The sequence below is a fragment of the Sabethes cyaneus genome, chromosome 1 (assembly GCF_943734655.1).
Source record: "Sabethes cyaneus chromosome 1, idSabCyanKW18_F2, whole genome shotgun sequence".
In the NCBI taxonomy this organism is placed as follows: Eukaryota; Metazoa; Arthropoda; class Insecta; order Diptera; family Culicidae; genus Sabethes; species Sabethes cyaneus.
In genome coordinates, this window is record NC_071353.1 from 137,450,497 (window position 1) to 137,478,337 (window position 27,841).

The window sequence follows — 27,841 nt, forward strand, 5'->3', positions numbered from 1 at the left end:
CAGCCAGCCAGCGTAAATCGAAAAGAAAAATAGACTGAGTGAGAGTGAAAGAGAGAGAAAGAGAGAGGTAGGAGGCAGGCAAACTGCAACCTCACTATTTTCAGCCATTCATTAGCATTTGTTTCCGGCAAAATGGAAACCGAAGCTGGTGCAGGCATTTTCAACAACCATTAGGAACAAGAGCCATTACGGACATCCGCCGGTCAGCAGTGTGCACGGTGAGCGAAAGGTTGACCAATTTTATGGTGATTTTTTGCTTTCTGCTTCTGGTGCTGCACAAATGGGGAGGTAATTCGGTGTGTGTTGGCAAGATTTACTGCTGCTGCTTTATATTTTGCCCCGTGTCGTCATCGCCGTCGGTAAACCATGTCGATTTTCCGCAGCCCGTATCCGGCGGAAAACTCCATCGGTCAAGGCAGCGGGTTTATTTTTCAGCAATTTTCTTCCTGCCACGGACGGCTAACAAGCATGTTGAGAAACTTTATCCTTGCCTGTTCATTCAAACGACACACGACACATGTTTTTACGACGAAGAATATGCGAATTTCCGCCATCCTTTATAGCACTCTAAATTTAACAAAAACGATTAAATAATTGATGATTTATAGGACGAGTTTTGTGGGAAGGGCACAAAAACTAGAGCAAATTTAATTCCCTCGTTCGTCCCAGTGTGCTGCCTTTTTGCTTTCGATAATAAAATGGCTGTTCAACGGTCCACCGCAGGCCGGCTGACCGACCTTTCACTCAGTGGAAACCCAATTGTGGTCATAACGAGCCAACACCGCCCGGTCGCCGGCCCGGCCACCCTTGGGCGATCCCCTCCCGTTGTTGTCGCTTCTTGCTCCAGTCACGTGACGTACCTACGACTGACTGCATTTAACGGAAACCCTTTTGTGGGGCCCCGACCTGCAAGCTGCTGCGGTCGGAATGTTTTCAATTGCTGCACACCATTTAATGCTGTCGAGCCAAAGCCGAGCATCGCAAAATTAGATTGAAATCGAATCTGATAAATTCAATTATTTTACCAGTCGATTCCGGAACCGGATACTGTGTCACGGACCTTATTCTATAGGGCGGACCATTCGGGACAAAAGGGAAATTTCCGCTGGTAAATAAAAATTGTTTTCAACCAGCGGTTTGACAACAACAAACATATGGCATTGTGGAAACATAAAATATCTAAAATAGCTTTGCCTCTATTCATGTTTCCTCTTTGCTCTCACGGCGGAGAGGACCCACGTTACCTTTGTTGGGTGTCCAGTCCAGGGACGACCCAGGCCCGGCCAGCGTGAAGTTGGCTGAGGCTGGGAAAATATTATTAATTTCCATTCCGCCGGCGCGCCGGTGTTTTGCGTGTCCACTCGACCAAATTAAAGGAAACCTGACGGGTCGTAATGTTCCGTGTCAGGAGGAGATAGAGTTGTTGGCGTTTTTTTTATTTTCTGCTTTCTGGCCAAGGTAAATTTTGCCTCCGCTTTCGACGACGACGACGACGACGACGACGACGGCGGCGGCGGACTGGAATTATTCATAAATGGTTTGAGCCGCCGGAACCGTTGGAATGTTTTGACACCCAGTTTTTTTTTGTTCTTCAAAATAGCTCTCCCTAAAAATATTTAAGCTGATTAGCGACGCTATAAATAAAAGGCAAAATGTTAACACATTTTCTGGCGGAGTCAACCATTAGGCTATTTTACAGGCTTAGCCTTGCGGTTTTGTCCTGACTTTTGCATGGAGTCTGTTAACAACGTAATTAAACTTAAAATTGCAATCGAAATTGTACTTGAAATTGGACATATATTGCATTTAAATTAGACTTCAGATTAGATTTGGATCTGAAATTGAAATTGACATTTTTCGTCTTATTTTTTCACGTGTTTTACCTGTTTTTTGTTACACATTTTCTTTATTCCATTACCGTTGTTCCACTTTTTGTTCCGTTTTTTCCACTTTCCTTAGTTTTCTTGGCTTTTGCTCACACCTTCCATACGTTTTTCCTTTTTTCACGTGTTCTTTTATTTCTGTCCTGTGTTTCCTTTTCCATTTTTCTTTGCTTCTTGTTTCATTTTTACTTTTTTTCAATCCTGTTTTTCTCATGTTTTTCACTCTTTTTTTTGTTATTTTTTCCCATTTTCAGTCTTCTCTTTTTCCCTTTTCTCCTTCTCGTTTTTCGACTTCGTCTATCCCGTTTACCTCCTTTGATCCCCGTCTTTTCTGTCTTTTCATTCTGTTTTTGGCTTTGCTTGCCTGTTTTTCTTTTTTATGTCTCATTTTATCGTTTTCTTTAGCCGTTTTTACTGTTACAGTAATGTTCCGATTTTGCTAGCCCCATGTTGAATTTTGGGCCGACAAAATGGGGAGCTGACAAAATCGGGGAAAAAAATTTCGAAATTGTTTTTAAAATTCAAGCCTTAAGACCTTGCAATATCGAAGACTTCTACAAAAAATTAAATTTGAACCCTCAATTGGTCAACCGAAAGCTTAATGAACCGGTCACATCACACTGGTCCAGAACCTTTTTTGGTGCGCATTAGCTTTGAGCGGGAAAACTTGGTTTTAGGTTTATGGTACTTTTGGAAGAGTTTCTTAAAATTAAAAGTTCTGTCGCTCTGTGGAATTCAAATTTTGGCTAATCTCAAGATTTTAGTCTTGACCTTGGAATGAGGTCATACATATATTTAATATTTTTTGAAACGATGGTTCTACAATTGATGAAGGGACGGTAGGGGAAAGAAATGAAAATTTTTTGGTGAAGGAGGGGGAAGAGCGGAAAAGGAAGGGGGGGGGGTATTGGTAGCTATGCTTGACAAGTAGTCATTTTGACTCCTACCTTTTGTCCAATGCTGGAAGGTGCATGAGTCGAACCAAGCTGTAATCTGAGATTATAACCGGATTCGAACCCACAACACCCTCCAGGGCATGTGGTTCGCTGGTACTTGTACCTTTGAACCATAGAGGCGCTGGACAAAAGGAGACCGCAAAATCCACTTCTCAAGGATAGCTACGCGTGTTGGTTGTGTTATCGACACATATTGTGCCGCTTCCTGCATCAATTGCAGATTACCACCGAGCGAGAAGTTTTTTAATCTAACTACTATTTACTTTCAGGACGACGGCACTGTGCCGGTCCTTACGACTTGCAAGGTACTGCACGTGACGCTGTTCGTCCGTCAGCGTATGTTAGCCGCGTTTCTCGGCGCGGGTTTTCGAGGGAAGGCCCCGTTCCTATGTAATAGACTAATCTCAAGATTTTAGTCTTGACCTTGGAATGAGGTCATACATATATTTAATATTTTTTGAAACGATGGTTCTACAATTGATGAAGGGACGGTAGGGGAAAGAAATGAAAATTTTTTGGTGAAGGAGGGGGAAGAGCGGAAAAGGAAGGGGGGGGGGTATTGGTAGCTATGCTTGACAAGTAGTCATTTTGACTCCTACCTTTTGTCCAATGCTGGAAGGTGCATGAGTCGAACCAAGCTGTAATCTGAGATTATAACCGGATTCGAACCCACAACCCCCTCCAGGGCATGTGGTTCGCTGGTACTTGTACCTTTGAACCATAGAGGCGCTGGACAAAAGGAGACCGCAAAATCCACTTCTCAAGGATAGCTACGCGTGTTGGTTGTGTTATCGACACATATTGTGCCGCTTCCTGCATCAATTGCAGATTACCACCGAGCGAGAAGTTTTTTAATCTAACTACTATTTACTTTCAGGACGACGGCACTGTGCCGGTCCTTACGACTTGCAAGGTACTGCACGTGACGCTGTTCGTCCGTCAGCGTATGTTAGCCGCGTTTCTCGGCGCGGGTTTTCGAGGGAAGGCCCCGTTCCTATGTAATAGACTAATCTCAAGATTTTAGTCTTGACCTTGGAATGAGGTCATACATATATTTAATATTTTTTGAAACGATGGTTCTACAATTGATGAAGGGACGGTAGGGGAAAGAAATGAAAATTTTTTGGTGAAGGAGGGGGAAGAGCGGAAAAGGAAGGGGGGGGGGTATTGGTAGCTATGCTTGACAAGTAGTCATTTTGACTCCTACCTTTTGTCCAATGCTGGAAGGTGCATGAGTCGAACCAAGCTGTAATCTGAGATTATAACCGGATTCGAACCCACAACACCCTCCAGGGCATGTGGTTCGCTGGTACTTGTACCTTTGAACCATAGAGGCGCTGGACAAAAGGAGACCGCAAAATCCACTTCTCAAGGATAGCTACGCGTGTTGGTTGTGTTATCGACACATATAGTAAATATGTGTAAATAGTAGTTAGATTAAAAAACTTCTCGCTCGGTGGTAATCTGCAATTGATGCAGGAAGCGGCACAATATGTGTCGATAACACAACCAACACGCGTAGCTATCCTTGAGAAGTGGATTTTGCGGTCTCCTTTTGTCCAGCGCCTCTATGGTTCAAAGGTACAAGTACCAGCGAACCACATGCCCTGGAGGGTGTTGTGGGTTCGAATCCGGTTATAATCTCAGATTACAGCTTGGTTCGACTCATGCACCTTCCAGCATTGGACAAAAGGTAGGAGTCAAAATGACTACTTGTCAAGCATAGCTACCAATACCCCCCCCCCTTCCTTTTCCGCTCTTCCCCCTCCTTCACCAAAAAATTTTCATTTCTTTCCCCTACCGTCCCTTCATCAATTGTAGAACCATCGTTTCAAAAAATATTAAATATATGTATGACCTCATTCCAAGGTCAAGACTAAAATCTTGAGATTAGTCTATTACATAGGAACGGGGCCTTCCCTCGAAAACCCGCGCCGAGAAACGCGGCTAACATACGCTGACGGACGAACAGCGTCACGTGCAGTACCTTGCAAGTCGTAAGGACCGGCACAGTGCCGTCGTCCTGAAAGTAAATAGTAGTTAGATTAAAAAACTTCTCGCTCGGTGGTAATCTGCAATTGATGCAGGAAGCGGCACAATATGTGTCGATAACACAACCAACACGCGTAGCTATCCTTGAGAAGTGGATTTTGCGGTCTCCTTTTGTCCAGCGCCTCTATGGTTCAAAGGTACAAGTACCAGCGAACCACATGCCCTGGAGGGTGTTGTGGGTTCGAATCCGGTTATAATCTCAGATTACAGCTTGGTTCGACTCATGCACCTTCCAGCATTGGACAAAAGGTAGGAGTCAAAATGACTACTTGTCAAGCATAGCTACCAATACCCCCCCCCCTTCCTTTTCCGCTCTTCCCCCTCCTTCACCAAAAAATTTTCATTTCTTTCCCCTACCGTCCCTTCATCAATTGTAGAACCATCGTTTCAAAAAATATTCAAATTTTGATTAGTCCCCCTAAAATTGCAATAAAAAAATTATTTTCCTTCAGTTTCAATATAACACATTGATGTGTTCTGCAAAGTTTTACAGTATAGTATTACAAGAAATGTTGCTGAAGACAGTAACCTTCTATCTCTTAAGTAGAGATAGAAAAATCCTATTTCTCTTAAATGCAAAATCGTCAAAATCAGTTTTTTCATTTTAGCTGCTTTTTTACCAGTTGTATGACTTTTTCCTGTTTTACAAAGTTGTACAGACAGTAAAAATACACAACATTGCTGAATATAGTATACCTCTAACTTTGCTTGTTTAGGAAATATAGAACTTTTACTATAAAATAACCTAATTTTGACCCCGAATAACTCGCAAGAAGGCATCATTTTATTTAAAAACTTTCCCCAGATAGACTAATCTCAAGTTTTCAGACCCGTTTCTCCCCTTTTTCTGTCTCGGTTTTTATTATATTCTGTCACGCTTCAACTTTCTTTCTGTTTTCGGTCCCGGTTTTCGTCTTTTCTCGCTTTTTCCCCAGATAATCAGAATAGTTTCAAGCAAGCTGAAAAGTATTATAAAGCACAAAAGTTAAGCAAAATTTATAGGCTGACAAAATCGGGATAAAAAGCTGATAATATCGGGGGTAGACATAATCGGGAATAGACAAAATCGGGAGCTGACAAAATCGGAACCTTACTGCATTCATTTCTTTCCATTTTTCCCATTTTTCTTTCCACATTTCCTCTTTTACATCCCCTTTGATCTTTTTTTCCCGGATTTCTCATTTCTTCTGTAGGTTCTATTTTGTCTCTTTTGTTATTCTTCTTTTCCCTTTTGGTTTCTTTTGTTTTTCGTTTCGCATTATCTTTTTTGTCTCATTTTCCCCGTATTTCCGTCTTGTTTTTCCTTTTTTCGTGCTTCTTCTTTTGTTTTCAGGCCCATTTCTACTCTTTTGCTGTCTCGTTTTTTATAATGTTCTGCCCGATTCAACATTTTTCTTTTTTTTCGGTCTCGGTTGTTGTCCTTTGTCACTGTCTTTTACGCTTTCCTTTATTTCTGTCCGATATTTCCTGTTTCTTTTTTTACAATTTTCTTGTTCTGGTTTTTTGTTCCATTTTAACTTATTTCCAATCCTTTTTTCTCATACTTTTCAATCTATTTTTATTGTTTTTCCGTTTTCTGTTTTCTCTTATCATTTTCCTTCTTTCATTTCCAGTTTTCTTATGTTTCTAACCCGTTTTAACATCTTTCGTTCTTGTTTTTCGTCTCCGTCTGTCCCGTTTTCCTCTTTTGATCCCGTTGTTTATCCGTATTTTCTGTCTTTTCATTCTGTTTCTGTCATTTCTCTCCGATTGTTCTTTACTATCTTCCGTTTTATCTTTTTCTTAGTTCTTTTTTTAGTCCGTTTTTAGGCCATTACAAATATTTTTTTAAGTTTGTGTCCTTCCGATGCTAGACAACTAAAGGGGGGGTCGAAAAAAACGGAGATTTTTTTAACCACACAAAAAAATTACGATGTTTTGGAATTTTTTGCTTAAAGTTTAATCGTGAAAACCCGAATTTATTCTTGCTTCTTACGTATATATCAAACGTTGTTATTTTCTATGCAAAAACCTTCCAAAATAAAGTCAAAATTAAAAAAAAATTGCCGGTCAGAAACTATATTATTTGTACTTCCATTTTTGTTACGTGCTAGAAGGGTTAACACTCCGTACACTCTTTTTCGAGTTCTTTAGGTTGTAAAACCCACAGATAATTGATTTTATACAAAAAAAATTCACTCAAGTTTAACAAAATTCTTTTTTGCCCCCAGATTTTTAGAGCCAATTTTGAAGGCCGGAGGACAAAAACTTTAAAAATAATTTGCCATGGCCTTACTATTTTTTTGAAACGATGGTTCTACAATTGATGAAGGGACGGTAGGGGAAAGAAAATGAAAATTTTTTGGTGAAGGAGGGGAAGAGCGGAAAGGAAGGGGGGGGGTATTGGTAGCTATGCTTGACAAGTAGTCCTACCTTTTGTCCAATGCTGGACCGTCCCTTCATCAATTGTAGAACCATCGTTTCAAAAAAATATTAATATATATATGACCTCATTCCAAGGTCAAGACTAAAAACTTGTGATTAGTCTATGGCCTTACTGTTATTCGTTTCTCCAACTTTTTCCCTTTTTTGTTGTTCCATAGTTTTCTTTTTGTATCTCGTTTGACCTTTTTTCCATTTCTTCTATAGTTTCTATTATTCCTTTTTCGTTACTCTTTTTTTTCCTTTTAGTTTCTCTGGTTTTCTGTTTCGTATTTTCTTTCTTATCACGGTTTCACCATTTTTCCATCTCGTTTTTCCTTTTTTCCGTTTTTCAGCTTTGTTTTTCTGTTTTCAGACCCGTTTCTCCTCTTTTTCTGTCTCGGTTTTTATTATTTTCTGTCACGTTTCAACTTTCTTTCTATGTTTAGTCCCGGTTTTCGTCTTTTCTCGCTTTTTAACTTCTTTTCTGCCCCTTATTCGTTCGTCTTTTTCGTTCTTCCTCTTGTTATGCCCTGCTTTGTCTTCTTTTCTTCTCCGTTCTGTTTTAGTTTTTTTTTTTGTTTTATCCCTTCTGTCTTCCGTTTTTATTTTTCTCTCCTTATTTTCTTCTATTTTCGGTCTAGATTTCGCTTTTTTCTTGTTCTCGTGTCTCCATTCTCTTGAGCCCGTATTTTCAATTTCCAAATTCAACATTGCCAAGTATCAAACAGCAACAGGAGTATCCCTTGAATTAGCAAGTATTTTGTGGGGTATTCCCCTTCTTTCGTTAAAAAGCGCCAATTTGACCAAAACGGAGACATTCCCAACTAAGCCCAAATTTGAAATGACGATTTTATTGGTACGAAGAATGGAAAACGAGCGTTATGTCTGTTTGTCTGCGATTTAATCCTTCAAAAAGAGATGAAAAGATAACTAACATAAATAGAAAAAACAACGAAGAGATGGCGCAAGACAGCAGAATGTTGACGAAAATGTGAATAGAAGTCAATGGAACTGTGATCATAAAATGGCAAAAATACGATAAAATGGCGACAAAAAACAGCAACTAAAATGGGAAAGACACATTTAAAAACTGTCAAACAGACAATAAAACATGCAAAAATATGGTGAATATACGTCATAAAAAAGACGCCAAAAGAACAACGAAAAAACAAGTTAAAAACAAGACAATTTTGTTGCCTTGGTAACAAATAGGACGAAGGATGATAAAAAGATGACAATGAAAACGAGGGAAAGGCGGCAAAATGTCATAACACGAAACTACGATGGAAAACTGGCAAAAAGACCATGAAAAGACAATAAAAATATAACAAAGAAATGACAACGAGATGACGAATACGGCTAAAAGGCAGTGAAGAGATTACAAAAAGACTACTAAATGGTTCCGAAAAAGCAACTATAATATGACGAACAGACAATGCAAGGTAGCGAAAAGACGATGAAATGAACTGGCAGTGAAATGCGAAAAGGTATGACGAAGAAGTGAAGACAAATACGCGCAAAGTCGAAATACGACAAAAATATGGTTAAAAGATGCCAAAAAACGTTACAAACAGTGGCAAAAATGCCAAAAAAGCCATACAAAACGACTAAAATACTATAAATAGATCCAGTCCCTCAGAAACTACGAATGACCCAAGCTGTTAAAGTGACTATAGTCTCATTAAAACAAACAAAAAACGACAAGAAGATGACTGGAATGGCGGAAAACTTGACGGTGTACACTTAGCAAAACAAAGAAAAAACGAAAAATAACAAGGCAAAAGGCGAATGACGAAAGTCAAGATTATGCATTCTTGAATTCAAGGAAATGTATCATGAACTCATTCGATTCAAAAAAGTATTAATTTGTTTCTAATGCAATCAAGAATACCTAAGCAATAAAAATGTCACTTTTCAGCAAAACTGAGAAACACTTTACATGAAGAACAAATGTCGGTCAAACTTCTATTTAAATCAAAAGTTTGATTTTAAATTTGATTAAGTTGAACCCTTTCCTCTGTGATTAAAACACAGATAGTAAAACCACAGACAAACAGACAAAACTCTTGGAAGAAAAATCGACAAAAATTATCGTACCTCACAGTTAGCCTGAACACTAGCACCATCTATGATCGACATTCCCAAATATCAAATAGCAACATGGGTATCCCTCGAAGTAGTAAGTATTTTCTATGGGGAATTCCCCTTCTTTTTTCAAAAAACGCAACTTTGACCAAAACGGAGACATTCCCAACTAAGCCCAAATTTGAAATGACGGTTTAATCGGTACGAAGAATGGAAAACGAGTGTTATGTCTGTTTGTCTGTGGTAAAGCTACGGATTTTTCTTCAGCAAAACCTGGCATCACTAGGTGGCGTACGTGCGCCAGTGGGCCCCAGCCTGGGCATGCCAGTGGAAACAATGACATTAGATAATGACAGTGGAATCGCTGTGATTCTCAAGGAGTGGAATTTGGCAAACATCCCGAAGGTTAGGCCGACAGAAAAATACTTCCCGAATGTGAAGGGAAAAACTAAGGACAAAGTGTGGAATTGTAATCGACGACATTGTCTTCATTGTTTATTCGCAATGTTTATCATTTTTTGCTATTTTCAATTCATTTTTGCGTCATTTGATTGTTACTTTTGGTTAACATTTTGTCAAAAGCAGTCTGAAAGACGTATAAAAGAAGTTGGAAGGAACTACGAACGAATTCTAAAAGAAGGCTAAGAAAAATCTAAACAACTTTAAAAGAAATCTATAAAAATTTTAAAAGAAGTCTAAAGGAAGCGGTCTAGTTTGAATGTTTGTAAAAGAAGTCTTAAAGAAATCCAAAAGAAGTCTTGAAGAAATCTAAACACTGAAAATTGCCGTACGGAAATCAAGAAGTAATGTTAAAGAAGGCTGAAAAAGTCTGAAAGAGGTTTAAAAGAAGCTAGAAAAACTTCTAAAATAAGTCCAAAAGAGATCGAAAAGGCCTATAAAAAGTTTAAAAGAAGTCTTACAGAAATCTAAAAGAAGTGCTAAAGAAATCTAGAGGAAATCTACAACAACGCTAGAGATAGTCTTAAAGAAGTCGGACAGGTATTTAAAGGAAGGCTACAAAAGTTCTAAAAGAAGTCCAAACGAAGTCTAAAAGAAGTCTGAAAAATTCTAGAAGAGATCCAGAAGAACTCTAAAGATACCATAAGGAAATCTGGAATGAATCAGCATCTTTGGCTCGAGCAGCACGTTCCTCACACCTATAAGTTATTATAGGTTCCTATAAGTTATTTGACCTCACATTAACCACGAATAGTTGAAAGTTGATATTCAAATCAGTCAATGTGACACATTCCAGCTCGTTCATCCACTCTGTGCTGATGGAGGCAGATGAAGTCAAACAAAATTCCACTGGTTCCCGTGCTCAACAAGGAGTTCCGGACTTCCGTCACATAACCTGTACATATAATCGGTAACACAATTGAGCTCCCGATTTGATGGAACCGACCAATGAATGGAATCCACTGGGCGGTGGGTGGTGAACGATGTCCAGTGAATAAAAGTCGACTTTAAATTACGACTATTGTTTCGAAATTCAGCTGCGCTCAGCCGCCTCGTTGGTTTGCGAAATTTGATATTTGATTGTTTCTGAGGATACCTACCGATGGATGCGCTGATGCGATTTCGCTGGTTTCGATCATCAGACTGTGTGCTTGTGTACAGTAATTAACTTTGCATTACACCGTTCGGTTTGGTAGCGCTGATTCGTCAACCAATTGTCAACAAGGGAGTTGTAATTAATGTTCGAAAGCGGTCAGAATATAATAGCAGTTGATGCTGCCTTAAATGTCTCTCGAATTAAGCAATGAAATTCATTTATCTCTTAGGTATCGACACACAAATGAAACGATAAAACTACTCTACTAAGACGCTCAAATAAACATTAGTTAATTTGGCATAAAAGAAATTTACTTACGGGTCATAAATGACTAAAAATAATAAACAAATCAAAATTGGACGGTAATTATTTTGATGTACGCAAGCGAAATGATTTTTTTTAACTTCAAAGGTAATTGCCGGATATAGTAGCTTGACTTGCCAAGCAGCAATTTAAGTTTTATTATGTTCTTCTATTGGTTATCATGAACAATTTCATAAAACTCCACTCGATCTGAAGAACAAAAGCGGAAAAAAGCGCACTTTTCCAACATAGATATCCAATTCGCCTAGTTTTAATCGTCTCGTCGTAAAGAATTTGTGTTCTGATGGGAGAGGAAACTTTTGTCATTTTTTCTGGCACACTTCCCTAACACAGACATCAAATTGCTCTAGGTTTGACCGCCGCTGTAAGAAATTTATTTTATCTCTGATGTAAGTTTTATCTGCATAATCGAAAAAGAGGCTCATACTTTTGGGAGCTGAAGCTCTTACCGTCATGAACCCTTCGACAACCTTTTGTGGTGGTAAGAAGACCAGAGCTTCTGTTTGGCAAAATGCTATTTCCATTTTATAATTCCTGGAGTACTGGTTGACCAAATTTAGTTTCTGGATTCGCTTCCGGAAATTTTTAGTGAGATGATAAAAACATCGAAAGTGGTTGCAATCCGGACATGTACTCCGAACCACGTTTATTTCCGTAGATTCGAAGTCCGTTAATACTATTGAACGATCAAGTGTTAGCGTTTTTGCTTTTAAAAGTAAACAATATACTAATGAAACAAACCTTTTTACGCACCCAAGACTGCTCGATCCATGGATAGTGAATAATAAGAAACCTTGGATAGTGAATAATAAGAAACCTTAAATCACGGGTTTGTGCTGATTGTAAAATTTATTATTCTTCAGCGCTCTGTTTCGACATTTTTCAGTAAAAAATTGACGTCGTCTAATGTCTTGGTGAAGGATTCGATTATTGATGCAAAGTCCTCTGGGTTAGAGAGGGTACATCGGTCTGTTTTCGTTGCCTTTGGCATATGCGATTTTGAGCAAACTTGGAAATTGTAGTTTGAACCTGGAAACCATCATCTATTGTATACCCCCGTTCGCCAAGGGGACCAACAGTTTCAAAAAAGTTGCATTTTTAGCAAACCTTGAGATTTATATCATGTGATATTTCCAAAATTTGCAAGTAAACCACTAACTACAACCGCAAGTCTTATAATAATCTCCAAATTTCTATTCGGTTTTGCAATTACATTGGAATAGCGATTGCTGACGGACATTTGATCATCCACAATACACCTAGATCCTTAACTACCGTTCATTTGCGAAGAACCACCACCAGATATAAAAATGAATCCAATCCAATGAATTGAGTTCTTGTTGTGAGTTGTCTGAAAAAGAAATTTCAGAGCACTTTGACACACTCAGGATAAGCAAATTTCGAACACTCTAATCGCTATGGTTATTCAAATGTAACTGAAGTTCGCTGCAATCACCTGTCATACGCACAACAAGGTGGAGTTTTCAATCGTCAGCGTAAATTAAATATCGGTCTGATGCCCTGATGGTACGTCGTTGAAAAAAAATAAGAAAAAAGCAATGCTCCTAGAATACTCCCTTGTGGTACACCCAAAAATTTCGTGAAGCATTGTGATTCATGACCGCCTTTTTTGTACAGATAAGTTACCGTCAGTAAGATATGAATTTGGCCATTCAATTGCGTAGGGAGAGGCACCAAGGCGCTCGATGTTCGTCAATAGGAAAAGGTGGCCTACGCTATCAAATACTGTGTTTATATCTGTATACACAGCATCTACTTGAACTTCTTTTTCCCTAATATAGTGCGAAGTAAACTGTGCTAAACTTGTGGTAAAAATTGAAATTAAGCTCGAAATTCAACTTAACATTGGAATTGAGATTGAACTTGAAATTGGATTTATATTGTACTTGGAATTATATTCCTCTATTTCATATTTAGTCTATTTTCATATTGTAAGTACTAGAAATTGGACTTGAAATCATAGTTTAAATGAATTAGCATTAAATCAGACTTGAAATTGGCCATACACACGAAATTAGATACGAAATTTCACTTAAAATTAGAATTGGCATTTTTTCGTTTTGTTCTCTCACACGTTTTACCTCTTTTCTGTTCCGTTTTTCCACTTTTTGTTCTGTTTATTGCTCTTCTTTGGTGCCTTTTTTCGGTTTCTGGTCTTAATTTTCCTTCCATCCTTCCTCTTTCTCTATTGTTTTTCTTTTTGCTGTTTCATATTTTCTGTCTTATGTTCTGCCGTTTTCCATCTTTACACTTCCCTTTTTCCTTTTTTGGTTTCCTTGCACACGTTGTAGGTACCACTTTTTTTGCTTTATCCAGCCCTGTTTTAACACTTTTTATTTTATTTTTTCTTCTTTCCGTACTGTGTTCTGGTTACTGCCCTAACTCTTCTTCCTTTAGCTTCCTTTTTCTATCGTTTTTCCCTTTGCTATCCCGTATTTACTGTTTCCTTGTTCCTTTTTTATTTTTTTCTACCCCATTTTTCTTTATTTTCAATTGTTTTTCTCTTGTTTTTCATTCCCGCATTTCCTGTTTTTATTTTTTCCTGCCGGATTTTTTCTTATTTTCCACCCTGTTTTTTCTCTTGTTTTTCATTCTCTTTTTTGTTATTTTCTTTACCATTTTCTGTCTTTTCACTTCCTTCGTTTCCAGTTTTCGTCTTTTCCTGATTTTTTTACATTTTCTCTGTCTAGTTTTCGTCCTCGCCTGTTCGGTTTTCCTCTTTCAGATGCCCCGTTTTTCTTTCTTTTCTGTTCTATTTATTCTGTTTTTGGTTCCCTTGTTCGCTTTACTCCCCGATTTTCCTCTTTTCCTCTTTTTTTCTCTCCCGTTTTATCGTTTTCATCGATTCTTTGGAAAAGTTACTGTATTTTTTTCTTATTTTCCTGTCTCATTTTCCCGTTTTTTGTCCAATCTTTCTCCTTATGTATCGCATTTGACCATTTTCCTTGGGTTTGGTTTACCCTCGAGTTACTAGGTTTGGTTTTTTCTAATTTTTCCACTAGCTTCGTTTTTCTGTCTCCCGTTTCCTCTTTCGCTCTTTCTTCTTTTTCTATCCCAGTTTTACCCTCCTTTTTCCTCTTTTCATTTTCGCTTTTTTATCATTTCAGTCCCATTTCGGGTTTCCCTTCTTTACTCTTTTTCTGTTTTTCCATTTTTCTGTTCCATTCTTATGTGCTGCTTTTCTGTCATGTGTTGTTCTGTTTTTCTTTTCCATTCCCTTTAGCCTCCCGTTTCCTCAAATTTCTTCTCCCAATTGTCTTCTCTGTTCTCGCTTCTCATGCTCTCGTATCTTTTCTTTTCCTTTTCCCTCTTTTATATTAAGTAATTTATTTTTTCCTTATCTACCCATTTTCTTTCTCGTTTTCCTAATTTTCTTCAAAGATTTTTTTTTCTTTTCTCTCATATTTTTTTCTATTCCGTTTTATTTCTTTTTCTGTCCAGTCTTCTCTTTTTGGCCTCTTTTTCTCACATTAACTTTTTTCCACTCACTCTCTTTTACCTTCCCTTCTGTCAAGATTTTTTCTATTTCATTTAGGCCATTGCAAATCATATTTAAAGTTTTTGTCACCCCCCCCCCTTGGAAATTGGCTTGAAAAATCGGGGGGGGGGGGGCAAAAAAATAATTTTTAGGATATGAGTCAAATTTCTTTTTATAAAATCAATTGTCTGTGGGCTCTACAGTCTGAAAAACTCGAAAAATGAATCTCCGAGTTGAATTAACTCTTCTAGCACGAAACAGAAATGGAAAGACGAATAATGGAATTTCCGAAAATCGTCCAAAAAAATTTTCCTTCGTTTTTGTTTTTTTTCGTATATTTTTGCATAGAAAATAGTAACGTATGTATTATAAGCAAGAATAGATTCGGTTTTCACGTTTAAACCTTAAATAAAAATTCTTAAAATCCATGTTTTTTTTGCTCGATTAAAAAATTCACTTTATTTTTTTCGTCTTCCCCTTCAGTGGCCGAACACCGGAAGGACAAAAACTTTATAAAATATTTGTATTGGCCTTATTTTTATTCAAATTTTTCTTCTTTTTCCCTCTCTTATGTCTTTCTCTTTGTCTATCTCGTTTGTCCAGTTTTTGGCACGTTTTTTTTTCGTTTTCTCTGCCGTTTTTTCTTTTTCTATCTTATTTTTCCATTCTTGCTTTTTTCTAGTGTGCAGCATGAGACGGACTGCCTCAAGATCCATCGGAAAAAATGCTAAGAAAATTTACTTACATTTTCCCAAGCAACTGTTTACTCTTTACTCTTTGCTGTTTGGTTCATAAGAATGTGAATTTTTGAATTTGGTAAAGATTCAGAAAAATCGAATTTTTCGGGCATAACTCCGGAACGACAAAAATATTGTCATGAAAGTTTTCTCAAAGATAAGTACGAAGGTCTGTGCCTAGGGGCACGAACGAGGGGCTCACGTGGACTACAAATGCAGGCTCAATTCGACAAAGCTTGACATTTTCCAAATGTTTGTCACGCCAATTTTTAATTTACTCTATTGTAAATTCTCTAAAACTTTCCTATAAATTTAATACAAGAAGACAAGTTCAAATTTCCTAAATGCCCGTGCTCTGTATATTAGTTTTATTCGTTTCTTAAAGTTTGTAGTTCTACTAAGAGTTTCATCAGGCCACAATCACACTTCTTTCTGGTGATTAGCGATGATATCGCACTTTGAAAATTTTTGTGGGACTTAAGCACTAGTCAACTTTAGGTAATTGCTTTGAAACGAATGTTAACTGGTTTAAGTATCTTGCTCAAAACATAAAATATCTGTCATTGGATGCACAACTTACAGTTGAACGGAAAAAATAAATAAATAATCTAGGTTATCATTTACCACTGGTTCACATTCGTCAATTTTCTCACAAATAGTTGATGTACAGCATCATTTATTGCGACAGGTTGACTTGAAATATAATTACCTTTCAACTTACATACGAGCAACGAGTTAAAATTATGACAGTTAGAACATCATCAATTAACCAACGTCCTCTGCACTTTAACGGGAAATTAGCAGTCATTAACTTTTCGTCGACAAGCTCAATTTCGGAAGCAGTTTTTGGGCCCAAAAGCGGAATTTTGTTTATAGAAATGTATTCACTGCAGCAGCAGTGTTACTTTGACATTGCTAACCAGATAATTTTTATATAGTCATAAACTGAAGTGATTCGGTTCAATCATTGCTGGGGAAGTATATGGTACGGTACGACCAGTGCTAAGTAAAATGATTCGGTACGATCATTGTACAATAAAGTATGTGGTACGGTACAATCATAACTGCATGAAGTGGTTCGGTACGACCATTGCACTGTTGTACAGAAAGCCCAGAAATTAGGAGGAATACATTATTTATTCAGTAAAGCAAAGCCATGGAAATAAACGTCCTGTTGAGAACTTGATCCTTCTTTATCGACACGCAGCCGGCTATTAGAGTACAGAACAATTACGGGGCTAGTGCAACGTTCCTACTGACTCTATAGCAGCACCTCCCAGCCGTGATTCGAACATACGACGACTGGCTTGTTAGGCCAGCATCGTACCCCGAAGCTAACTGGGCTGGACTACGCAGTAGTCGATGATTTAAGACTAAATTTAAGCCCAGAAATTAGGAGGAATACATTGTTTACTCAGTAGTCCATGATTTAGTACTATTTACGTGTTAGCAACAAAATCCTAATTTAGGAGACCGCTTTATTAAACCTATTAAACCTATTTTCAGATCAGACAGTTGCTAATTCTTTGAAAATTGCATCAAAGTTGCGTCACATGTGTAAATATTCCGTCTACCGCTTTTTCATATAAGACATCAGTTTTGAATAAATTCTCGCAATATGTGAATGCAATCGAACGAAAGATAGGGTTGGTCACTCAGTTTTTTATAACTGTTCACTTTCAGGACATCAAATTGGACTACGTTTACAGCGGTCCTTAGAAATCTTGTTGGAATGAGGAGACTTATCACTTTTTCTGGCGCACTTCTCTAACACAGACATCAAATCGGTCTAGGTTTATAAGGTCCTAAGATGTTTAGAATGGAAGGACTTTATCATTTTTTCTGGTGTGTTTCTCAAGCACAGAAATCAAAATAGTATAAGTCTGAACGTCACTTATTTTTCTATTAACAGAAGGTGTGTTTATTTAACTGTCGTCCCTGCCTGTGGAGGAAAGCGATCACGAATAAAATGTGTGGGGATATTTGATCTTGAAATTTTTCATCAATTTTCATTCACTCGTGATTGAGATAGAAAATTAAAATACAAACCATATAATTGCTACATTTATTATGAGTCGATCGTTATCTAAACTATGGAAATCCATTCATAATTTGTAGAGTTGTTAACGTTCGAAATCTTTCAATTTTTCGTGACGGCAACTAGAATCTAAATTATGGAATAACACCCTGCGGTAATCCTACGTCAAAAAGGTTAAGAATAATTTCAAAATTCCTCTGTTTGTGGCATATTTAAACGGAATTTCTCTTATACCTTATTAATTTAAGCCTGTTCCAAGATTTTGAAATGCGATTCGGTATCAAAATATATATTAAGAACGCATGATAATCTTAATAACCCCAATCATAGCACTCCAAGCACGTTCCTTTTGGAAAATTTATTGAAGTTGTCAATACCATATCTGTCAGCTACCAGTAGTCCCATCAATATAACTTGAACAGCCTAAATCTTTCGAGAAACTGAACATATATTTCGGTAAATGTCCACCTACGCACCGGAACCAGAATACTTATGTCAAGCATTTTGCACAGCCCCACGCAGCACCAATAATCAGCACTAAGCCGAAATTGTACGCATTTATTTTTGTTTTATTTCATCGCATATGTTCATAAATCTCTCTCACTTTCCATGTAGGTTACGAGGCCGAACTGAATGTCCCTTTCACCGCCCACCGTTGTTGGTGGCTGGTGTGTGTTGTCTAAAGAGTACACGTGAATGTCTGTTACCCGCTTCCACTTTCTGTAATTTTTCTTTTTCTAGCTGTTTCCACTCAACTCCTTCTGCAGAAGCTCTGCTCTCCGAAAATCTGTCAATATGTATGCTGTGTGGATGTGTCACCAAAAAAAATAGCTATAACCACCACCGAAACCGCCAACTACCACCACCCACCAAATGCCACCACTGCCGCGGGCGGCGCGGAAAACGGACGGTAAAAGGACGGCTCCATTAGCACTAACCACCCACCGCCACCACCACCACCACCACCACCCACTACTAACTAACCCACCAAAACCAACTGAAAGGTCGACTTTCATCAGCATCCGCAAAACAATTCGTATTCATCACGCACCTAGCTGTCAATGTCGCAGACCCAGTGGCGCAGTCAGATAGTCGGATCCGATCCGGTCGAATTCGAGAATTCTGAAGGCTAACCCGACGAGGACACTAGACGCATGGCACACATCGTGAGCCGGTCACAAATGTGTGCCTTGCGTTGCTTTTTTTTTAGCTTGGCGAACACGCTAAACTTGATGTTCAGCAAAGTAACTGTGATGTGATGTCGTTTTGGACCAAAAATGCATGTTTTTAAGTTACAAAATTAATCGAATATAAATCTAACTGCGCCACTATTGGTTCTGGTTTCTTTAAACATATGCATTTAAGTGTGTGTGCCTGACTAACTATCTATCAACGCATCTCTTTTCCTGCCTGTCACCTGCTATTGAAAAAAAAAACACCGCGAAAAACACTCACCCACCCGACCCACTCAATACTGAGGCCGTGTTCGAATACTTCAGCTGCAGTTCCTTGTATGTAATAAAACCACAACAACACCTGGGCCAGCAGAAGATCAACTCACAAAGTATACTTTTCTACTCTCGGAAAACTTGCTTCTTTCTTGCAGAGATTCGCCTCGAGACGATGCTACTCGACCTGCTCCCTGCACGGTATCCAGCAGGTGCGTCACAACTCCTGCGAGCAGACGTATATCTAGTCACGGTTTGGCGGGACAGTTTCCCGAGCGAGTGCACCGTCAATCGTTAAAATACACAGAAATAGTCAACCATAACATCATCAACAGCAGCAGCAACAGCAGCAGCAGCAGCGGTGGCAGAGCTTTTCGTAGACGCTTTTCTCCACGAACGACATGCCGTGCGGTCACACCGGCGGGATCGGATTTCGGATCGGAACCCCCCGGTATGGTCACACAGACAAACACACTATCGTGGCGGAAGTGGGTGGTCGGTTGGTCGGTCGGTCGGGTGGACGATCGTGTGTGGCATGGGGCGATAAATTTCCCGCTAAAATATTTGGCGAGCTTCGCTCGCTTTCGAATTACGATTGATATTCCGGTGATGATATTCGCCCGGCATGCCACATCACGTCTTAACCCCGATCTATGTGCTCGGGCATTAGGAGGCAGACCACACAGACACACTCGCACACACACGGACGCGAAAGCCGCACAATAAATATGTTTCGAACCATCTCTTCTAACAACCCGACCGCAAAGTGTCAGACACACGGCAGTAACTTTTAGTGCTACCCAGATAACCTGTGCAGGTGTCATAGCCAAAGTCACAGCGAAAGCCACACACGTACGGCAACTTCAGCAGACACAGATGCGCAGTTTCGCTAAATCGAGTTGAGTGAAAGCACGCTAAGCTGATAGAGCAAAAAAAGTTTATTTAGAAATCCCAAAGGTAGGTAGGAATTTTGCCTGTTCTTTCTCTTTGCAGCACAAAACCGGGTGGTATTTCGGGGTTAATCCGTTCCCGTCACGACACGGCCGGATAGTTGCTCCCAGTTGGCTTGGTGCCGTGTTCGGTCTTCCCCACGGTTTGTTGCCCAACATGTATCCAATAATTTATTCAAATAGCACCAATCAGCCGCAGTGGAAAACTGTTGCAGGCTTCGTTTGCTGCCGTTTGGGTTCCTCTTTTGTTCACCACCAACCAGATTGGATCAACCAGATTTCTGTCTGTGTTTATTGAATCGAATTGTAGCTGGTTGTTCGGGTCGTTCCGTTCCGTTCTGTGTTGTGAAATCCTGCCAAATTTGGCTTAGGTGAATCGAAGAGCTCCTATTTTATTTTTTGGCTTCTAGTTTACTGCCAAACAAACAGAGCCATTCCAATCTTGTCGAGTCAGTGGCAGACGATTAATTTTTGCCTGGAAAATGGAGAAAACTTTTCACTAGAATTGAATTATAAATAAATTTTAAGACACTTTAAAAAAAACCGCGATTTCAAAAGAATCAATTTGCGGAGCGATTTGTCCGCTAGAAATGATGATTCATAGAGGTAAGACCATTAATATGTAATTTGGACTAAACTATACGGCTAAAACACATCCTTACATGACTTTTGCCATATGAAATACATGCCTGCAATTAGTTCTTTAGTTCACTAAATTTCTGGGAATTTTGACACTGGCAAATTCGCTTCATTGATTGAAATTGATTAGGCCAGCTTCTACGTTAAACCTCTATGACATCTCACGACCATTACCAGCAGCGGTATGATTTAGATTTAACTTTTTATCATAATACTATAAATTGCATTTTGATTGGGCAATTTTTTGGCGCTTGCTTCTGTCGACCCCTGAATATTTGTGGCATTTTTCCAGGGTTACCAATGGTTAAATAGGCCCCATTTGACACTTGAATGCGTTGTTGGATCTACTTATCCGTTTTTTTTTAAATTTTTTACAATGGTAGTTTTTGCAATCAACGGTAGAAGAAAGTAATGAAACACAAATATTGATAGCATCCAAACAGAATGGGACAAAGTTTGAAGTGGGAAGAGCGAAAAATTAGGTAAGGGAGAGTCATCAAAGCAGCTGATCTCCTGGAACGTACTCGCTTGCCAACAGGGACGATAATCTCTCAAGAGATTGTGTGTGACATTTCTCGCGTGAATCGTCTCTATCTTTCTCTCACCCAACTTAACGCTTTTATTCCCTACTAATGGCTGGAGCAGGTACAGAGAGACTAGAACTGCGGAAAAAAGAATCCATCGTCTAAAGAAACGCGAGTATGAGGAGCACGTGCTCGCCGGCGCAGAGGAGCGATACGCCATCAACGAAACACGGAGTTTCTATAAAACGGTGAGATGCAGGAATTTTGCCATGCCTGTGATGTGCAATCAGACACTGTTGAATGGAGAGGTAAATGCCGAGATCAGCAGAGACAGGATAGGAAATGTAAGCAATGGTCAAGCTGTGGAGTCACCAACACAGGAGGAAGTTAAAAAGGCAATCAGTGAGCTGAAAACGGTAAGGCTGCTGGGAAGGACGGCATCCCGGCTGAACTTCTAAAAGCGGGGAGCATGCGGCTGTACGAAGCAATCCACCGGATCATTGTCAGGATCTGGGAGGAAGAACAAATGCCGGAGGAGTGGTTGGATGGCCTCATTTGCGCAATTTTCAAAAAGTGACATCGGCTGGAGTGTAAAAACTATCGAGGAATTATATTGCTCATCTCTGCCTACAAGGTGCTTTCCCGTATCCTGTTCTGTAGACTGAGACCGTTAGCTGAGTTCTTCGTCGGCGAGTATCAAGCTGGTTTTCGTGAGGGTCGCTCCACGACGGATCAGATGTTTACCCTGCGTCAGTTGCTAGACAAGTTCCGGGAGTACAACTTGCAGACACACCATCTGTTTGTGGACTTTAAAACGGCGTACGATTCAGTTAAACGAAATGAGCTGTGGCAGATAATACTAGAGCATGGTTTTCCGACGAAACTAGTTACGCTGATTCGTGCGACGCTGGACGGATCCAAATCATGCGTTAAAATAACGGGTGAGACGTTGGATGGACTGAAGCAAGGGGATGCACTCTCTAACCTGCTATTCAACATTGCCTTGGAAGGTGCATTACGAAGGGTAAACGTGTAAAGGAATAGAACTATCATCACGAAATCTCACATGCTTCTTGGTTTTGCGGATGACGTCGATGTCAGCGGAATCAACCGTAGAGCAGTAGAAGAGGCCTTCGGGCCTTTTAAAAGGGAAGCGGCGAGATTGGGACTTACCATTAATACCGCCAAAACGAAGTACATGGTTGCTGGTAGGGAACGTGGGAGCCCAAATGGTGTTGGTGCCGAGGTGGAGTTAGATGGGGAACGATATGAAGTAGTGGAGGAATTTATATACCTTGGTACACTCGTGACATGTGACAACGATGTAAGCCGCGAAGTGAAACGACGAGTTGCAACTGTTAATCTGGCTCTCTACGGATTACGTAGCCAGCTGAAGTCCCGTAGTTTGCAAATTCGCACAAAACTGGCGCTCTACAGAACACTAATCCTCCCGGTGGCCCTTTACAGACACGATTCATGGACGCTAAAGGAAGCTGATCGGCGAGTGCTTGGGGTTTTTGAGCGCAAAATTCTGCGATCTATACTTGGTGGCAAAATGGAAAATGGCGTGTGGCGCAGACTCATGAATCACGAGCTGTACCAAGTATACAAATATGCTGATATAGTGAAGGTAATGCAATCTGGCAGGCTGCGGTGGGCTGGACACGTGCTGGAATGCCCGACGAAAGAGTAGCCAAAACTATTTTCAGCAGAGAACCAGGAATAGGCCGTAGACTCCGAGGTAGACCGCGCACCCGGTGGGTGTGTGCTGTCGAAGCCGATGCACGTTCAGCTGGTGTTCGTGGGGATTGGAGAACGGCAGCTCAGGACCGACGGTACTGGAGGAGCATAGTTCGTTCGGCGCAGGATCGGTAACGGACCGTTGCCACTAAAGTAAAGTAAAGTAAAGTAAAGTAAGTAATGGCTGGAGCTACGGAGTTGCGGGAAAACTTTCCAACAGTACTCACATCCACAACTTTTAATCCTTAATTTCCCAATGGGCGCTCAGTGGGCGACGCGTGAAAACTGCGTCGTTTAGGAGATTTCGGCCCTAAAGAGGTCACATCGAATAGACGACACTTTTTGTTTGTTTCATTGTTATTTTTCATGCGTGTCAGACCGTCTCCGTCGCACACGGTGCTCTAGTGTGCTATGCGTGATGTATGAATTCGTTTCATACTTTTCAGATACTAATTCTACACCCGATACGATACGTTTAAAATAAAATGGCAACGAAACTAAAAGAGGTATGCGTATCAGGTCAAAGAACGAATCGTAGAAGGGTACGGAAGCTTTGAATTGGTAAATAAAAACAGTCAAATTTATCGGGCTGTTTAAGAGTAATTTGCCGGAAAGGCATTAAGAAACGCGTATTTCGAAGCTTTTTCTTCTGATAAGTTACTAAATTTTATGAAGTAGGAAGTTTAAGGACAATTTTCAGTATAAAATTTTCTCAGTTTTCTAATTAAAGCAACTGTTTTGTTCTAGCTAACCTACTTTTTTTCAAGGATTTTTTTTCATAAAATGTGGGCCTCTATCGCTCCCTGAAAAATTTGCAGTGAGTTACGTAACACCCTGTATATACAACTGAGTAATTCTTTTTTAAACGGGCCACTACTGATAACAGGTCTTCAAATTGTACAACTTTTGTACTTGATTGGTTGAAAATGGTTAAAATATGAGAATTACACTTTTAATACCTCAAAACACTGGACCCCTCGTTCGCTAAGGGGCCCGAGAGTTTTAAAAACGTGGAATCTTTAGCAAACCTTGAGATCTGTATCATATGATATTTTCTACATTTGCTATGAAACAACTAACAACTGGCTCGGTTCTGTAAAAAATAATAACTGGGCTTTCAAGTGGAGTAAAAAATTTTTTGGCGGCTATCTTGAATTTGGTCGCCATATTGGATTTTATCAAGAAATCGTCGTTTTCACCATAAGCTCCCAAACGATCTTCATTTTAAGACCAATATTGGAAACTATAATCAGAATAGAATATATCTACCTAGCAACTTTCATGCCAATACTGTTCGTGAAGGACCAAACAGGGGTTGGGCGGATCTATAATCAATATCGCTTACGAGCAATTCCAGCTCAACTAGCAAACTCTACTATTTTTGATTGGAATGAAATTTTCCTAACATATTGGATACCAAGCAAAAACGCATTTGTTGCCAAATTCGATATCCTACTGTATCTTGAAAACTACTTATTTGATCAAAATGGCGTCAAAGGAAATGTTGCAGAAAATTGAGTGTATTTTCAGAAAAAAATTACACTGAAGGAAAAAACTTTTCAAAAGCATGATAAATATTATAAAATGTCAAAACCATCCCCTCAGATTTGCATAATTTTTTTAAAGATAGCTTAAATTATGCTCTAAAATCTGGTGATGAGCTATCGATGGACACTCTTTCGGATGCCATGACCGCCGATGAATGTTGATATCGTGGTACATTCCGTTTGTGCTTTGGAACGACCATGATCGAAACCGACCACAACCGATCATTTTGAGTATGCTGCGGTGTTTGAAGAACAAACAACTTCTCGTCAGAATAGATCACTTCTGAAACACCGTGCCGACAGAGCAGCAGTCTGCATCTTTCCTGCCGTTTTTGTTTTGTTGCTTCCGTCAATCCTTCAATTTTACGTGTTTTCAATCATTGGCGGAACTAGGGGGGGGGGGGGGGGGGCTAGAGGGGGATAAGCCCTCCCTAGAAAAGATTCAGCCCCCCCTAGAAAAGTTGACTAAGTTTTTTAATTTTTGAAAAACCAATAGTTAGATAACTACAGGTACGAAAAATTTCAGAGTAAAGTTTATTTGCATAACTGTTATTAGATTCTAGGCATTAATGTGCATTAAATTTTAATATGCCGACGAAATAAAACGGTTGATAAAAATTCCGGGCGCTATAGCCCCCCCTAGAAATGAGCGCTAGTTCCGCCAATGTTTTCAATGCTTTCAAATCCAGGTCCATTTTCGAAATTCGACGAAGAGATTTTCATATGTGTCACACTGTATACGGGCAAAATAGAACAATCTCACCAGCAGTCCTTCGGAATAGAATAGAGTTGCATAATTTTTCTTCTGGTATCCATGAGCATTATTTAAACTTTTTTCGGCCAGAGTTTTCGCTGTACAGTAGGAGGTGCTTCATGGCCTAAAACGAAACAAATAATTAAAATAACTTATATTAACCTTCCTAGTGCATTGGGGTCGTTTTCGACCCATCGGCATACTTACAAAGCTTGATACTCAGTAACGGTACGAGCTAGAGACTTGAAATTTTCTGACTTTTCCTAACATTGGAAAATTAGCATTGTGGGGGAGTTTCAGCTTTCAGCGACATCTAGAAGAGCCACAGCAAAAAAAGTTACATATTATGCATTAAGGGTCGAAAACGACCCAAGTTTTGAAATTGCTCTCATTCATCCATTTTCAATCCGAATTTCGTTTTCTTTACCTCGTTTGAAAGATATGGCCAAAAACTAGCACCCAAGGTATGTTGGGGAATATTTGTTGACTGATGGCCACTTCTGCGTCGGTTCCGGAACACCCACTACCAGGTTCCGAGGAACATTTTTATATTTTGAGATAATTCATTTTGCGGCACATCAAATCACATTGGCTTGATAAAATAAGACTAGTGGAAGTACAATGGGGACATTTTGGACCCGAATGGCCATTTCCCAATCGGTTACGTAACATCCGGTACCTGGTTTATGAGGCCATTTTTGAATTTTAGGATGATTTCTATTGCGGCACGTCAAATTTCATCACATTGATAACATAAGACTATTGAAAGTATAATAAACACATGTTGAAGGCAAATGGCCACATAAGCATCTGTCCTGGAACATCCGGTACCCAGTTTTTAGGGACATTTTTGTATTTTAGGATAACTCATAATGCGACATATCGGCTTGATAAAATAAGACTGATGGAAGTAAAACAATGTCATTTAGAAGCCAAATGGCCACTTTACCATCGGTACTGGGTCATCCGGTACCAGTTTCGGGGGACATTTTTGGCTTTTGATATAATTCACCATGCGGCACCTCAAATCACATCGGGTTGATAAAATAACAACAATGAAAGTATAATGGGGCGTCAGTCGCATATAATCTGGTACCCGGTATTTATACCGGGGCAGATGAATTACCCTGTAATCCAAAAATGTCCCCAAAACCCGGATAACGGATAGTCCGGAACCGATGGCGAAATGGTAATTTTGGCTCCAAAATTTTTACATTGTACTTCCATTAGTGTTATTTCATCAAGCCAATGTGATTTGATGTGGCGCATGATGAATTATCCTATCCAAAAATGTTCTCATATACCGTGCACCCGATATTCCGGAACCGATGGTAAAATGGCCATTTGGCTTCTAAATGACCATATTTTATTTTCATCAGTCTTATTTAATCAAGCCGATGTGATTTGTTGTGTCGCAAGATGGGTTATCCTAAAATACAAAAATGGTCCCAAAACCCGGGTACCGGATGTTCCGAGACCAATGCTGATGTAGCCATTTGCCTTCAAAATGTCTTTATTATACTTTCAATAGTCTTACGTTATCAAGCTGAAGTAATTTGACGTGCCGCAAGATAAATCATCCTAAAATTCAAAATTGTCCTCAAAACCGAGTACCGGATGTTCCAGAACCAATAAGGAAATGGCCGCTTGGGTCCAAAATGCTCCCATTGTACTTCCATTAATCTTATTTTATCAAGCCAATGTGATTTGATGTGCCGCAAAATGAATTATCTCAAAATATAAAAATGTTCCCCGGAACCTGGCAGTGGGTGTTCCGGAACCGACGCAGAAGTGGCCATCAGTCAACAAATATTCCCCAACATACCTTGGGTGCTAGTTTTTGGCCATATCTTTCAAACGAGGTAAAGAAAACGAAATTCGGATTGAAAATGGATGAATGAGAGCAATTTCAAAACTTGGGTCGTTTTCGACCCTTAATGCATAATATGTAACTTTTTTCTAATGCATTAGGAAGGTTAAGCTTACCTACTAACAAGGCAAGGTTGTGTGGCTCAGCCATCACCCAATCACGCAGTTTTGAGATCAGGTGTCCGGGAACCACCCAGCATCGCACCTCCTAGCTTGGCTACTCAGTAGAGCATTACCGGGTAAGGTCACGTGGAGGCGCTAGGTAGGGGCTTGGGATGGCTGAAGCTATGTTGGACACTTCCTTATTTGCCTTCCCCAGTTCATACACTTTATTGTAATATTGCCAAAATTTGCTTTGAAATAAACTATAAACGACACGATTTTGTAAAGAGGAAGGAAAGAACTTTCAAATAAAGTGAAAAAAAATTGCGGCATCTTGGATTTGGCCGCCATGTTGGATTTTATGAAAACGCCAACTACGCCCTGAACATCCCATCCAATTTTAATTTCAAAACCACCTTTGGAAAGTTGAGAAAAAATGCTACAAGAAACGTTTATCAAATTAGGTGTGCAGAGGCATTAACTAAATGAAACAATCCAAGATGGCCGCCCAAATATTTTTTTTCCGCTTGAAAGCCCAGTTCTTCTTCTTTACATAACCGTGCCATTTGTTAGTTGTTTCTTCGCAAATTTAGAAAATATCACATGATGTAGATCTCAAGGTTTGCTGATTATTCTACAATTTTTTTAAACTGTCGGATCCCTAGGCGAACGAGGGGTTAACCGTTTCGAGGTAAAAGTGTAATTCTCATTTTTTACCATTTTCAATCAATCAAAT

General features: G+C 39.5%; 1 protein-coding gene across 1 annotated transcript in view; it reads left to right on the forward strand.

The window, feature by feature from the left end:
- Window positions 1-19,228, forward strand: part of LOC128733811 (dopamine receptor 2) — a 130,717-nt gene extending 111,489 nt beyond the window's left edge. The window contains exon 3 of the mRNA XM_053827622.1: window positions 19,139-19,228. Within this exon, the coding sequence (XP_053683597.1) occupies window positions 19,139-19,228 (90 nt within the window). The remainder of the gene's footprint in view (window positions 1-19,138) is intronic.
- Window positions 19,229-27,841: the final 8,613 nt, after the last annotated feature.